General features: G+C 39.5%; 1 protein-coding gene across 2 annotated transcripts in view; it reads left to right on the top strand.

Annotated features, from left to right (window-relative positions):
• Nucleotides 1–15,996, top strand: part of HADHB (hydroxyacyl-CoA dehydrogenase trifunctional multienzyme complex subunit beta) — a 43,730-nt gene extending 27,734 nt beyond the window's left edge. For both annotated transcript variants that reach the window (XM_024242319.3, XM_024242318.3), the window contains 11 exons: nt 844–943; nt 4,181–4,268; nt 5,707–5,894; nt 6,230–6,410; nt 7,091–7,212; nt 9,940–10,019; nt 10,099–10,146; nt 11,234–11,321; nt 11,993–12,067; nt 12,516–12,680; nt 15,448–15,996. In XM_024242319.3, the coding sequence (XP_024098087.2) occupies nt 844–943; nt 4,181–4,268; nt 5,707–5,894; nt 6,230–6,410; nt 7,091–7,212; nt 9,940–10,019; nt 10,099–10,146; nt 11,234–11,321; nt 11,993–12,067; nt 12,516–12,680; nt 15,448–15,483 (1,171 nt within the window). In that variant the 3' untranslated portion in view covers nt 15,484–15,996. The remainder of the gene's footprint in view (nt 1–843; nt 944–4,180; nt 4,269–5,706; nt 5,895–6,229; nt 6,411–7,090; nt 7,213–9,939; nt 10,020–10,098; nt 10,147–11,233; nt 11,322–11,992; nt 12,068–12,515; nt 12,681–15,447) is intronic.
• Nucleotides 15,997–16,462: the final 466 nt, after the last annotated feature.

Genomic DNA, 16,462 nt, shown 5'->3' with positions numbered 1-16,462 from the left:
GCCTGGGGCCGGGTGCAGTGGCTTACACCTATAATCCCAGTACTTTGGGAGGCCGAGGCTGGCGGATCACTTGCAGTCAGGAGTCCGAGACCAGCCTGGCTAACATGATGAAACCCTGTTTCTACTAAAAATACAAAAATAAGCCAGGCATCATGGCGGGTGCTTGTAGCCCCAGCTACTCGGGAGGCTGAGGTGGGAGAACTGCTTAAACCCAGGAGGTGGAGGTTGCAGTGAGCCAAGATTGTGCCAGTACACTCCATCCAGCCTCGGTGAAAGAGCGAGATTCTTATCTCAAAAAAAAAAAGAAACCTTCAGGGAGTGCTCATTCCTACTGGAGTGTTATTGTGTCTAGTTTCTATTCATGGGCACAACTAGAATTTTTGTATTATTTCAATCATTTGTTGATACTGATATTTCAAACTAAAATTTAACATACCCAGGACTTTGCTTCTTTTTTTTTTATTTTTTTTTAATAGTCTTAAGGGAGACTTTGCTTTATCTCTTTGATTGAATATTTGTCTCTCTTTTTCACTGAAAACTGGTTTCTACTAACATTAATTAACATTAGTGTATAGGTTTCTTATGTATTTTATTCTATTCCAAATTATTTTTTATTCTCTAACTTCTCATTACCAATTGAGCATCAAATGTTGACTTTTAAAATCACTCTTTCATTCATTTGTTCTTTGAGAAGGTGCTAAATGCTTGTCAAAGAAAAGATACAGTCTCTATCCTTTTAAATTCAAGGCTAACCTTTTTCAAGGAGCGCAGTGTTTTGTGTGATGATCTCTGGCACTGCCTTGATGTGTGAAATGTTTCTTTGCTTTGGATTTCTACTTCCAGGGGTTTGTTGCATCGGACCAGTGTCCCTAAGGAAGTAGTTGATTATATCATCTTTGGCACAGTTATTCAAGAAGTGAAAACAAGCAATGTGGCTAGAGAGGTGAGTAAAACAAACTTTATGTTGTTTAAAGAGTGATAGGAGAATCACTGAATTTCAATTAATAGAAGTTACTTTATAAAAGCCTTTAAAATCTATTCAGTTACATTGGACCTAAAATGTGATTTTACAGCTTGGGTAATGTGTTATTTAATATGTAAAAGAATTCTAATATAAATCAAATGACATACACTATATTAGTGTATATTCATACTTTACTGTAAATCAAATAAATTATTTGAGCTGGTTTAGGACATTGTCTCTTGTGTTAGGAAAATAGAGATCAGCAAAGTGTGGCTGATAGCATTTTTAGTAATGTTAGATATCATGGCTTCCAATTAATTTAAAATTTCAACATGTTGCAGAGAACTAATTTCATAACTTGACTTTTGTTAGCTGGAAGTAGCCTTGCTTACTCATTTGTTCCCATCAATTAGATGGCACGTAAGGCAGTTTGGCTTTTTAAAAACTATTTCACAGGAGTTTACTTTTGCCCTAGTTGGCATAGCTCCATGTAGTGTTGATTGGGCAACCAAGATAATGACAGGCCTTGGAACTTCTAGGATGTGTCCTACAGGCAAATCCAGACACGTCTTCTGGGCTGTGTTTCGATTTAAAAGCGATTGTTTGGATGAAGTTGGCACCAAAAGCACATTTCATTGTACTCAGCATTTTCCTAGTTCTGGTCTGTGCTTGCCATATTGTTGAGTTCAGTATCACTGTCAACTGAGAGACAAGGGCAAATGAGCAGGACTGAAAGTATTTGTTCTGTTCCACCTCTGTGCCTGTCAGAAATGTTAGAACTGCCAAAGGCCTGGCATGACTGAAGCCTACAAAGATAACTGTGTGCTGTTGAGGGGTAGGAAGGAATTAACAATAGGAAGAGATTTTATTTCCCCTCTGAAATTTTTTTTCCTTGAACCTTGACATTTCTGAATGTTTCAAATATGATAATTTCATGAGTACATCAAGCTGCTCATAATACATTTTCAACTTTTATATTCTGAAAATAACCAAGTGACTTTTATATAAGAGCACTTAAGATGTAAATAGTAAATTTTTTTGCTGTTTTCTCCTCTTGCTCAGCTTTTTATCCCACCCTTTCTTCCTTCTCCTCCTCCTCAAAATAAATAAATAAATAAATAAAAATAAACGTTTCCATTTTCTCTGTAATTCAGTTCTTTTTTCCCCTAAAACTGAAGCCATAATGTTTTTCTCGGAAGTTTTTCCTGGAAATTTTACATCCATATGCAGATCTCAGCTATTGATTGACAGGAGGTAGATTCCCTCTGCCTGCCCTGTACTAATACCAGTTATGTTGTGCTCCAGGTAATTTTTGCAGTGTCTGCAGGGAAAGATTGGGTTGAGGGGATACATTATGAGAATGTCACTTTAAAGCTGTATTGCAGCCTAAAAGCTAACATAATTTCCAGCCAAAGAATTTCTTAGGCCCTATTGCCTGTATTAATAATGTTAATATACAGTCCTAAAAGGCTTCTGGTGTTCCCACGAACCTGACTTTGTTGAAAGGTTCAGCATATTTCCCTGTTCTCCAACTTAGAGACATCTTCCTTCTTTTCCCTTAGTGCCCTGAGAGCTATTCAAACTTTCAATAGAAGTGTGTGGGCAAGGGTCATCAATAGCCACCTCTATTTAAAGCTCCTTCAGTCCTGAGAGTCATCTAGGGCCAAAGGCAACACATATTAGAAAGGCCCTTGTGAGAATCGAGCCATTGCAACCTAAGTGCCCCTTTTACACTTGCCCCGCTGCAGAGCTCTTCCCTCCTGCCCCCCTGAGATACTTGCGTCTCTCTTCCTTTCGGATTGGTTTACGTTGAGAGGCTGATGCACAGGTGCCCGGCAGAAGTTCTCAACAAAGCAGGTTGGGCATTTAGTATCAGGTCTACCTGGAAAGACCAGAATGAGGTCATGTTGCAGTTACATCACTGTAACACATTTCTGTTTCTACAGATTATGGTAAATAGCATACAAGTAAATAAGTATAAAGGTAAAAATCAGTTAAGAGACATTGAATCTCTAATTGAGACTTTGGAAGCATTTATTTTACTAAATTATAGGAGAGTTTGTGTTCTGAGGATAATTAAATAGTTTCAAGAAAAGACTACTAAAAATGAATTCCCTATAATGGGATCCAGTATTTCATAGTAAATAGTGTGTGGGTGTGTATGTGGGAGGAAATCTGGAAGCTTTATTTCTAAAGTAAAACTTTAATATTATAAAAATAAGTATTTTATAATCACACCTGTGCATTATTTACATAAACAAAAATGGAATCAGACATTGATTGGTTTTTGACAGCATAATTTCCCCCAATAAATAGTATAATAAAATTATAGATGTCCTCATTTCATGTTTGACTTTCACTGTGCCATTATAATAGAGGCCATTTTTACAAGATTAATAATGACCTCAGTTTTTCTTAAAGCCCCTCAGATGACAAATTATTCTCTTTGTATCACGTATTATGCCATCATCCTGGCCACTTGTTAACTGGTCTGACCCTTATTTGTTCACAGACTCACTTGTAACTCAGGCAATTCTCCAGTTTCTTTCATTGAGTTGAGCTTCTGTATAGTTGGCAAGTTTTCCAATTCATCTTTGCATTGGATCTGCAGTGTGCTATCTGAAGTATCAGATGGTCAGTAAGAGAAACCAGCTGGCAGTGAGCAGAAAGATAGGTGTAAAGCAGACAGGGTCTTGAGTGGGAACTCTATGAAGGGTCAGTTCTTTAGAAATCATTTTCATGTTTAATCACTTTTGCTTTGCTGCTAAGCTTTGTGACTGATCATGAGACCTGATAACACAGATTGTGAGGACTCCACCCCATAATATATTTCATCATCATTCCAGCAACTGTCTTTAATAGGTTCCTTTAAGTATATTTGAACATTAAACAAGTTAAAATCAAATTATATGTTGATATCCTTGAAGGCCCTGAGCAAAGCTTCGATAAGAAATTAGGTGAGTTAGAAGAGTATCATAGCCTCGTGTCTGCACTAGAAACCAGCCAGCAGGAATTTTGCATATACTTGTCAACTAATGGCAACGTTAAATATTAGTAAACCATTTCTGTGATGGACTTAATTTGATTTTAAATATTGCTCTGGAGAATTTTAAACTGAAACCCTTTCCAGCTAACCATGAAGATTAGTGCTCAAAGCATCATTTACATGATGCCCTTCCCTTACAGTGATCATTTCATTTACTCTATTTCCTGAAGGCTGCTCTTGGAGCTGGCTTCTCTGACAAGACTCCTGCTCACACTGTCACCATGGCTTGTATCTCTGCCAACCAAGCCATGACCACAGGTATGTTTAAATGGAAGCAGACAGTACATGTTAATTATCCTCCTTTGTCTTTTACTTGATTATAAAAATGTACTTTTTTTTTTTTTTAAGACAGAACCTCACTCTGTCACTCAGGCTGGAGTGCAGTGGTACCATCATAGCTCACTGCAGGCTCAAACTCTTGAGCTCAAGAGATCCTCCTGCCTTAGGATCCCAAGTAGCTGGGTCTACAGGTGCTCCACCACACCCGGCTAATTTTTAAATTTTTTGTGGAGACGGGATCTCACCATGTTGCCCAGGCTGGTCTTAAACCTCTGGCCTCAAGTGATCCTTCTACCTCAACCTCCAAAGTGCTGGGATTACAGGCGTGCGCCACCATGCTCATCCCAAAAAGTATTCTTAACAGAAGTAAAAGATTAGCACAGATCTCTATACTTGTGTTTTTTAAAAAGTAAGGTCAGGTTTAAAATTTGGGGGTTCTAACGGTAGTTAACCTCTTTTTTTGCTCTCCATACCTGAGGGATATTACCATTGGCGTGGTTCCTCCATGAATAATGTGGCTGGCTGCAGCAGGGGTTATCAACTGGAGGAGTGTATCTCTAGGAAGGTACTTCAGCATCTGAAGCATGAGTAAATAGTTTACAGCTTGCCAGGCTTTCAACCTAGGTGCTTCAGATATGATATTTTCCCACAAAGATATGGTCTTCCTTCCTTCACCACTACCATACTTGTAAATCATTGCTTTAGATGGCACAGCTCTTTCCTTCACTTTCTCCCCACATCCTTGGCATTTTTATAAATCACTGAAAACTCCTCTAACAAACTTTAGCAAAATTGTGGGCTATTCATCAGCTCTTAGTGTGAGGAGACAGGAAGCCTGAAAGATTTAGTAATCATGTGCTCATTTAGTAACATCAAGGCCCAGGTGGGCACCCCACCTCGTGTGGCGGGGAATGATGCCCGTGACTGGGGGCATTCGCCACTAGGCAGCATGTGACCAACTCCTGGTTAGAGAAACAGAATACTGGCCAGTGGCCATAAGGAGAGAGGGGGCCTGCCTTACATTTCAACAGCTGGAATTTCTCTGCTTTGTAGCAGAAGTTAACATTCTTTTTATAGAATAAAAAATCTTTTTTAAAACTAAAGCTGGGAGCATATAAATATGCAAGATGTTCTGGTTTGGAATATGATTTGTTCAAGAGTTGGTTGGTACAATGGATATTCCTAGAAGTTGATGTGCATATGGCAGGAATGAAACTTGTTTTTCTCTAACGTGTTGAATGTGTTTTTAGTCATTTAAGAAGATTACCTTAATTCTTCTGAAAAGTTGAAAACTTTAATTACAGATGTTGTACAAAGCTGATAACTGTCATTCGGCTTTTTAATCAAGAAGCTTAAATTGGAATAGTATGTTATTTTCTGTAAAAGATACTCATGAAGTATAACCTGTGCCCTGTAGGTGTTGGCTTGATTGCTTCTGGCCAGTGTGATGTGATCGTCGCAGGTGGTGTTGAGTTGATGTCCGATATCCCTATTCGTCACTCAAGGAAAATGAGAAAACTGATGCTTGATCTCAATAAGGCCAAATCTATGGGCCAGCGACTGTCTTTAATCTCTAAATTCCGATTTAATTTCCTAGCACCTGAGGTAAGGCTTGTGTTTGCAGGGCATCTCACTGCAGAGATTTAGAATTAGGTATGGCAGTGTGGACTCTGCTATGCTGTAATAGGTGGAGATTCTATAGTTACAGGAAAGGGTTAATTATTTGGTCAAGATGAAAAAAAAGATAGTGGTTAGAAAACTTTAATTTGTGAGCCCTCTTTAGAGATCCTCTGCTCACAAAGAGCTTCCCTTGTCTTGGTCTTGATTGATTAATGGTAAACAAATCGATTTTAACTTTTCCAAATAACACAGAACAATCCTAGGTATTAGAATAACACCTGTTAACAGTGTACCTGCTCCTTGGATATCTGCTTTCCCAGCTCCCTGCAGTTGCTGAGTTCTCCACCAACGAGACCATGGGCCACTCTGCAGACCGACTGGCCGCTGCCTTTGCTGTTTCTCGGCTGGAACAGGATGAATACGCACTGCGCTCTCACAGTCTAGCCAAGAAGGCACAGGATGAAGGACTCCTTTCTGATGTGGTACCCTTCAAAGTACCAGGTGAAATGAAATGCTTCATGACACTTATTAGGGAGTTCTGAATTGCTCCTAAAACTCAAAAAAATTCCAAGTGATTTTTCAATAAGTATGTTGGTTTTGTTTCTGAAGTATTCAGCCTTTATTCTTAAATATGGAGCAAATTTTGATTTATGTTGTAACAATAAGTTAACATTTTTTAAAGTTTCTATTAGAGTGTCCTTTTAAGATCTGAGCACTAATCTCAGCACTTTGGGAGGCTGAGGCAGGAGGATCGCTTGAGGCCCGGAGTTCAAGACCAGCCTGGTCAACAGAGTGAGACTTCATCTCTAATTAAAAAAAAAAAAAAGAAAAACAAACAGAGTCTCCTTTTAGATCTTGCTGATATATTTTAGTTCTTACATACATGCCTGTTTTTAAAATTCCTGAATCATCTGACTTCTGTATAGAATAGCCAACTGTGAATGAATGTCTTAAGAAAATAGGATGTCCTATTTTTAGTAAAGCATTTAGATGATTTCCCAATTGTCTTTTAAGACTTTAGTTTAAAATTTGATAATATGATAATTATAAAACACTTTCCTTCTAGTGAATAGGTAAGGTTTATTTTCATTTGTTTTTGTAATTTTTAAAGCATATTTCTCTGGAGAAGATATATAAGGCTTGTAGTTCCATAGAGTTAAAAAAATTCATTTTTTTAATAGGAAAAGATACAGTTACCAAAGATAATGGCATCCGTCCTTCCTCACTGGAGCAGATGGCCAAACTAAAACCTGCATTCATCAAGCCCTATGGCACAGTGACAGCTGCAAATTCTTCTTTCTTGGTAACTGTCAATGCTATTTGTATTTAGTAGTGACTTTTCTATTTCTGTACTCTCTGTAGAAAAGCCTAATATAATTTTTTTTGTGTGTGTTACGAATAGAGGGTTAAAAATATAGTTATTCATTTTAATGTGAAAGTGGGATCATTAAAAAAAAAAAAAGAAACATGGTTTTAAGGCCCGAGAAGTCACCTAATCCAGCCACCATTCTGCTACAAAAGCTCTTCCCTTCAGGCACTTAACCAGTCAAAAAACTTCTGTTGCTTATGGTGGGCCCTGGAAATGAAAAGAATAGACAATTGCAATATAGTGAGATGCTGTGATGGCTGTAAGCATAGGCTTAGGCTTAGGTTGAACCCCTGACCCAGATTGGGGGATAGTCAGAGAGTCTTCTCGGAAGAGGTAACACTTGAGCAGCAAATCTTGAAGGAAGAGTAAAAGCCAACTCAAGAAGGATTTTAAAAGGCATTCCAGGCTGGGCGCGGTGGCTCACGCCTGTAATCCCAGCACTTTGGGAGGCTGAGGCAGGCAGATCACCTGAGGTCAGGAGTTCGAGACCAGCCTGACCACCAACGTGAAGAAACCCTATCTCTACTAAAAATACAAAATTAGCCAGATGTGGTGGCACATGCCTGTAATCCCAGCTACTCAGGAGGCTGAGGCAAGAGAATTGCTTGAACCCCGGAGGCGTGGAGGTTGCGGTGAGCCGAGATCGCACCATTGCACTCCAGCCTGGACAAGAGCGAAACTCCCATCTCAAAAAAAAAAAAAAAAAAAAAAGGCATTCTAGACAAAGGGAATAGCAAATGCAAAATCAAGGAAGTATGAGAGCAAGGGGTTCTTTGGGGAAAAGTTAGGTTGGAGCATAAGGTATGAACTGGGAAGTCGTAGAAGACAAGGAAAAGCAGGCAGAAAGAGTAACAGGATACCTCTTCCAGCTCTGATTATTAGAAAACTGCTTTACACTGACCCCAATATTATTTTCCTGTAAGCATCATAGAACAAATCTACCACTGTTTGTTTTGTGTGTGTTTTTTTTTTTTAACTTATCAACATGTAGCTTCATATCCTTCCTTGCTTTTCTGACTCCTCAATTAAACATCTTTATTGATTCTGCTGCTGCTTGTAAGATGTGATTTCTCTTCTTTTACCACCTTGGGCATAGTCTTCTGGATATAGGCCATCTGGTCAGAGTTTCTCTTACAATGTAACTCTCCTACCTGGCCATAAAGTCTTGAAAACATAGGCAGATGTTTGACATATTTGCCCATGGTAAATGACTAATTAATGCCTGCTCTTGATAGGCTAGGGGAGTGGAATCTGGAGTAGTTCCAACAGGATGGAACACCACCCTGTTAAGCCCAGGTGGTGAAGAGCTGGTTAGGTTGGTCATTTGCAAAACCGAATTGGATGATAGAGCCATGTGGCATGGACTACACTTGTCAGATCTGAATCCTTTTGATTATTTCCAGGGTATGCTAAGGATCCAGGTTTATTTAGTGAGAATCAGAGATACAAATCATCAGAGGTGACACATCACAATACATGGATTTTGGGGACTGCGTTAGTGCCCCACATTCATTGCAATTTTGCACAATGGCACATTGAACCTGTTATTAATGTAATGTCTGTAAACCATTTATTCCATATGGTCACCTATGTCTCCAGACTTTATGGACACCCTATTGGTGGCTACACAGTCTCTTCAGGGTTGCCGAGCTATAAAAATATGACAGAATGTGGTAGAACTTATTTTGATTTTACAAATTATGAAGAATAGTTTCCTTTTCTTTGGAATTCTGGACTTTTTGGGGGAGCTTTTCTTTTTTGAAGTATGGTAAAGGATGTTTTTTCAGTAGTACTTCTTGGTCCTCCAGCTTCTCGGTTGTCATTTGGGAAGAAATGTGTGGGGTGTATCCAAAGAGGGAAGATTGTGGTTCTAATGTCCTCAGCTGGTTCTCCCATTGGTTTGCTTGTTACAGAATATATAAGTACAATAAAATGACCTGTAAGCCACGGGCAGAAAGCAGCTGAGAGCCCAGAACATTTAAAAATAAATAATAAGAGATATGTTTATTTTGGTTCATATTTTGTGCCAAAAGCTAAAAACTTTGGTTTAAATAAGTGTTTATTATGAGCACTTCTTTCTTTTTTTCTTTTTTTTTTTTGAGACAGTCTCGCTCTGTCACCCAGGCTGGAATGCAGTGTCCGATCTCAGCTCACTGCAACCTCTGCCTCCCAGGTTCAAGCAATTCTCCTGCCTCAGCCTCAGCCTCCGAAGTAGCTGGAACTACAGGTGTGTGCCACCACACCTGGCTAAGTTTTTGTATTTTTTGTAGAGATGGGGTTTCACCGTGTTAGCCAGGATGGTCTCAATCACCTGCCTCACGGTCTGCCCGCCTCAGCCTCCCAAAGTGCTGGGATTACAGGCATGAGCTACCACGCCTGGCCATGAGCATTTATTTCTAAAGTTACCTCTTCTGTTGATTCATTTTGATTATTGTGATACTTTTGAACAGCCTTCTCTACCCTCATCCTCCAAAAATGAGTCAGTGTGTGTATGTTTGAACTATGATTTAATGATGGATACAGTGAAGTAAGTGTTGTTTTACAGAATCACTGTATAAGTCTAATGAGTTAATAGATTCAGGTACAGAATATATAAGATGGCTGGAGAAAGACCTCCAGACAGGCTGAAGAATTTTAACATTGTGCTGCTTAACATTTCAGACTGATGGTGCATCTGCAGTGTTAATTATGGCAGAGGAAAAGGCTCTGGCCATGGGTTATAAGCCGAAGGCATATTTGAGGTAAAGTAAATGTTCAAGCAAATCATCTCTGATTTCTTTATTTTATTACCAAAGCTCACCTCTCTATTTTTTTACCTAGGGATTTTATGTATGTGTCTCAGGATCCAAAAGATCAACTATTACTTGGGTAGGTAGCAGTTTGTATCCTTGGACTATAATCACAAGTATTTGATTGCCCACGTTTTATTATACTGGTTAATAAATGATTAACACTGGTTTATTATTTATTTGTTTATTACACTGGTTTGAGAGTATATTAAGCCCTGAGTTCATAATTGGTTTATGTGGTGGTGTTTTTTTAAAAAAAAAAAAAGTAATCTGGCCGGGCACGGTAGCTCACGCCTGTAATCCCAGCACTTTGGGAGGCCGAGGTGGGCAGATCATGAGGTCAGGAGATTGAGACCATCCTGGCTAACACGGTGAAGCCCTGTCTGTACTAAAAATACAAAAAATTAGCCAGGCGTGGTGGTGGGCGCCTGTAGTCCCAGCTACTCGGAAGGCTGAGGCAGTAGAATGGCGTGAACCTGAGAGGCGGAACTTGCAGTGAGCCAAGATCACGCCACTGCACTCCAGCCTGGGCCACAGAGCGAGACTCCATCTCAAAAATAAATAAATAAATAAATAAAAAATAAATAAATAGTAATCCTTTCCGTTGGTATATCATTTTACAGTTTTGGATTATTTTCCATTTTTTTCCTATAAGTTTTACATGTATATATATATATGGACACACACAACTTATATTGTTTTTCATTAAGATATCATATGCATTTTTTCATATGGCTACACACCCTGCTATACAATCTTCCTAATATAGCCTTTTATAAAAGCCTCTCCATGTTTAGACTCTGTTCCGCTCCCTCACAAGGCTGTAGCCTCACTGGCCTCCACTGTGACGTTCACATCAGTCAAGCCCTTTCCCTTGCCTTGCTCTTTGAACTCTGTTCTTCCAGTTCTTCATGTTATTAGCTTGTCCTTGTCCCTCATTGTTTATTTATTATCAATTTCTCTGACTCTGCAACATAATAAGGGTAGAGGGCATGTCTGTACAGTTTCACTATTTTATCTTTAACATTTAATTAATCAGTACAGAAAAATCAAAGAATGAGTGAAAAGACATTAGCGTACCTATGTAAAACTCAGTTTGGGGAATATGAAGGAGCTCTTAGTTTAAAAATTAAAGTTTTAAGATATTACTTATTTTTTCTTTGCAGACCAACATATGCTACTCCAAAAGTTCTAGAAAAGGCAGGATTGACCATTAATGATATTGATGCTTTTGAATTTCATGAAGCTTTCTCGGTAAGTAATTTGAAAGACACATATGAAGGGACTATAGTCATAAAAAATGTCATCCGTATTTGTGGGAGAGAGCAAGGCATGGTTTATGATGTGAGTAGAGCAGGAGTGGACCTGTATATTTTAAGTACTGATTCACACTGCTGGGAGGGGCCCGAGGAGAGGAAAGCAAGGGCCACACATACAGTGTTGGAGAACATACCAAATTGTTTGTTTAGGAAATTGCCATTGAAAACTGATACAAAGATTTGTTCAACTTTACTTTTTTTTTTGAGACAGAGTCTTGCTCTGTTGCCCCAGCTGGAGTGCAGTGGCACGATCTCGGCTCACTGCAACCTCCACCTTCTGGGTTCAAGCAATTTTCTTGTCTCAGCCTCCCCAGTAGCTGGGACTGCAGGCGCCTGCTACAAATGCCCGACTAATTTTTTTTGTATTTTTAATAGAGACAGGATTTCACCATATTGGTCAGGCTGGTCTTGAACTCCTGACCTCAGATGATCCACCCGCCTCGGCCTCCCAAAGTGCTGGGATTACAGACGTGAGCCACTGTGCCTGGCCGATTTGTTCAACTTTAAACCATACCTAAAGTTGTTAAACTTTCACAAACCATGCCTATAAGAAAGCGTAGAGGAACATGAATAACAAGGTTCTTATTCAATTATTTTCTCTTCCAGGGTCAGATTTTGGCAAATTTTAAAGCCATGGATTCTGATTGGTTTGCAGAAAACTACATGAGTAGAAAAATGAAGGTGAGTTTCTGATTTTAAAAAATGCTTGAATTTTCAAAGCACGTTAATAATTGGATCTTAGTTACCTGTTCTTAAGAATATGAAGGGAAAGCTTCTCTTTTGAAGAATTTTGTCTTTCATTAAAGATATTTATTTCTTAGTGTAAAAACAGAAATTCTTGTATTTCATTAAATATATTTATTTCTTAGTTTAAAAATAGAAATTATTTAGCAAAAATAAAATTCTATGTTGTCTTTTGTTCCTTGCATTCTGACATTAGATGAAAAATAAATGGACTCCTGCCTTTTAATATTGACCTAGACTTACTTTCTTTTGCAGTAAAATTATTTGTAATATGTCTGACATTACGTATTTTCCTCTATCTCTCTTACTTCGTAGTACTAAGAGCCTAGCTTGATTCTGATCTTAAGTAAACTTATCTTTACATTTGTGTCTTTGTGGGAGCCAGGTTGGATTGCCTCCTTTGGAGAAGTTTAATAACTGGGGTGGATCTCTGTCCCTGGGACACCCATTTGGAGCCACTGGCTGCAGGTTGGTCATGGCAGCTGCCAACAGATTACGGAAAGAAGGAGGCCAGTATGGCTTAGTGGCTGCGTGTGCAGCTGGAGGGCAGGTACGTTACAGTGGTGTCATAGGACCCTCCAGAGAGTCATTTTCTTGGAATGACTAGAATGTATGATTTAGTTTGAAACCTTCTTAAAGCAATATTTTTGATGACCTGGGGGTGGGGAGTGGGGAGGGATAACAGCTGTAATTCTGATAAAACTTTTTGTTTTTTGGGTTTTTTTTATTTTTTTGAGACAGTCTTGCTCTGTTGCCCAGGTTGGAATGCAGTGGTCATATCTTAGCTCACTGCAACCTCCACTTCCCGGATTCAGGTGATTCTCATGCCTCAGGCTCCCGAGCAGTTGAGATTACAGGCGTGCACCACCATGTCCAGTTAATTTTTGTATTTTTAGTAGAGACAGAGTTTCGCCATGTTGGCCAGGCTGGTCTCGAATTCCGGACTTCAAGTGATCCGCCCGCTTTGGCCTCCCAAAGTGCTGTGATTACAGGCATGAGCCACCATGCCCTGCCATAATTCTGATAATTCTTTGGAAGGAAACTGCTATTTAAACCCAAGCTATTTTCCCCAATATAATGTTTATTTTTTACTTATAAATATATGCTGATTATGAAAATTGTGGAATATATGAAAAGTACATAGAAAAAGTTAGAATCATCTATAATCTCCCCATCAGACATTAACATTATTAACATCTTGATATATTTTCTTCTTTAATAATTAACTTTTATTTATCTAGTCACCGTAAGACTTTATAAAATCTCTCCAAGAGAGAAACTATCTTTCTAGAGAACTGAATTATACCTTAACTGGGGAGTTAATTTACTTCTGGATAACTTACTGCTGTTCAGCTGGGGAAATATATTGTCGACAGATTTTTTCCTTTCTACTTCACTTGCATTAGAGACCCAACTTCCTGACTACTGTAGCATCTCACTCTAGGAATAAAATCCAAAAGGAAGATTGTAGTTTGTTTTTTGTTTGTCTGTTTTTTGAGACAGTCTCGCTCTGTCCCCCAGGCTGGAGTGCAGTGGCACCACCTTGGCTAACTGCAACCTCTGCCTCCCAGGTTCAAGCAATTCTGCTGTCTCAGCCTCCTGAGTAGCTGGGATTACAGGTGCTCACCACCAAGCCCGGGTAATTTTTTTTGTATTTTTAGTAGAGACGGGGTTTCACCGTATTGGCCAGGCTGGTCTCGAACTCCTGACCTCAGGTGATCCGCCTGCCTCAGCCTCCCAAAGTGCTGGGATTACAGGCATGAGCCACTGTGCCTGGCCTGTTTTCTTTTTTGTAATCCCGATGTGAACAGATTTTCTCTTCCTCTAGATTACAGAAACTTCCTGTTCCTGATCAAAATAAATAAATATTTAAAAGCATAAACAGGCCGGGTGCAGTGGCTCACGCCTGTAATCCCAACACTTTGGGAAGTTGAGGCGGGTAGATCACTTGAGGTCAGGAGTTCGAGACCAGCCTGGCCAACATGGTGAAACCTTGTCTCTACTAAAATTATAAAAACTAGCCTAGCATGGTGGTATGCGCCTGTAATTCCAGCTACTCGGGAGGCTGAGGCAGGGGAATCGCTTGAACCCGGGAGATGGAGGTTGCAGTGAGCCGAGATGGTGCCACTGCACTCCAGCCTGGGTGACAGAGAGAGACTCTGTCTCAAAAATAAAATAAATAAATCTTACATTTAAAAGCCCTTTTTCATGGATTTTCCTCAGAGACTTTGCAGAAACCAAGGGGTCAGTTATTTATCAGTTGGAACATTTTGGACTTTATGATCAGAAATGTTTTTTAATCTGTGTAACTTCATCTACAGAAAACCATGGTCCATTAAGACTAGAGCAATCCCTCTATCTCTCCATGCCAGGCTTCCACCAGGGAGATAACTTAGACACATTATTCACGAGCATAGTGTGTAATAGGTCAGGAGATCGAGACCATCCTGGCTAACACGGTGAAACCCCGTCTCTACTAAAAATATAAAAACAAAATTAGCCGGGCGTGGTGGCGGGCGCCTGTAGTCCCAGCTACTCGGAAGGCTGAGGCAGGAGAATGGCGTGAACCCGGAGGCGGAGCTTGCAGTGAGCTGAGATCGCGTCACTGTACTCCAGCCTGGGTGACAGAGCAAGGCACGGTCTCCAAAATAATAAATAAAAAAAATAAAAAAAGAAGATATTCTACTTCTTCCTTTTGTGGTCCCTCAGATCATTATCTTAACCTGTGTAGAATAGTGAAGAAGGGACAAGCCCAGCCTTTGGAATCATCTAGACCTGGTTTCAAATCCTGGCCCTGTTACCTTAATAGCTTTGTGATTTGGGTGAGTCACTTAACCTTTCAGAGCCTCAGTTTTCCCCTCTAGAAACTTACTTTTATTGGTATTTGCTGTATCATGTTTATTTTTATACAGTTAAAAAAGCCCCTGGATTTCTCATTTTAACAGCATCCATTTGTAGAGCATCACTAGGAATTAGATTCTGTACTAGACAGAGCCTGATGCATATATGTATACATGTATATATGAATGTATATAAATATATATGTGTGTGTATATATATACACACATACACAAATATACTGTATGTTATGTAATGCCCACAAAAACTCTATGAAGTGTAGACACTATGAGCCCCATTTTGTAGAGGAAATTCCAGTTTAGACTGACTACAGACTTTCCCAAGATCACACAGTGATTGATTGGCAGAGCCAGGATCCAACTCCAAAGCCTGTACTTTTCTCCTTATTCTCTGCTCTCTCTGTACTAGCTGGATTCATCACCATTCATTGCTCTAATTGGACTTTGTTTTCTTTACAGGGCCATGCTATGATAGTGGAAGCTTATCCAAAATAATAGATCAGAAGAAGTGACCTGAAGTTTCTGTGCAACACTCACACTAGGCAATGCCATTTCAATGCATTACTAAATGACATTTGTAGTTCCTAGCTCCTCTTAGGAAAACAATTCTTGTGGCCTTCTATTAAATACTTTGCACTTAAGCCTTGCTAGTGTTCTGAGCTTTTCAATAATCAGTTTACTGCTCTTTCAGGGATTTCTAAGCCACCAGAATCTCACACAAGAGATGTGTGGGTGGTTGTTTTTGGTCTCTGTTGTCACTAAAGACTAAATGAGTGTTTGCAGTTGGGAAAGAGGTCAGCTGAGATTTGGAAATCATCTTTGTAATATTTGCAAATTACACTTGTTCTTATCTGTGTCCTAAAGATGTGTTCTCTATAAAATACAAACCAACGTGCCTAATTAATTATGGAAAAATAATTCAGAATCTAAACACCACTGAAAACTTATAAAAAATGTTTAGATACATAAATGTGATGGTCAGTGTTAATAAAGTGGAGAAATATTGGAGAACTGTTTACCTCATTTTTTATTGGTCAGGGGAGGGTGGTTCTCTTGGCTTAGGACCAAATTTTTGCCTTTAATTACTCATTTATAACTTCTAACTATTTTGGTCAATGGTGAGGCTGCTGGGAACATAAAGACAATCCTGTTTATTTATTTATTTTATTTATTTATTTTTTGAGATGGAGTCTCACTCTGTCACCCAGGCTGGAGTGCAGTGGCGCGATCTCGGCTCACTGCAACCTCTGCCTCCCCGGTTCAAGCGATTCTTCTGCTTCAGCCTCCCGATTAGCTGGGATTACAGGCACCCACCACCACACTTGGCTAATTTTTGTAGTTTTAGTAGAGATGGTGTTTTGCCATGTTGGCCAGGCTGGTCTCAAACTCCTGACTTCAGGTGATCCACCTGCCTCAGCCTCCCAAAGTGCTGGGATTACAAGTGTGAGCCACTGCGCCTAGCCTGACAGTCCTG

This window comes from Pongo abelii, chromosome 12, assembly GCF_028885655.2.
Source record: "Pongo abelii isolate AG06213 chromosome 12, NHGRI_mPonAbe1-v2.0_pri, whole genome shotgun sequence".
Taxonomy (NCBI): domain Eukaryota; kingdom Metazoa; phylum Chordata; class Mammalia; order Primates; family Hominidae; genus Pongo; species Pongo abelii.
Note: the sequence above shows the minus strand (reverse complement) of the source record. Positions and strands in the feature narration are given on the sequence as shown.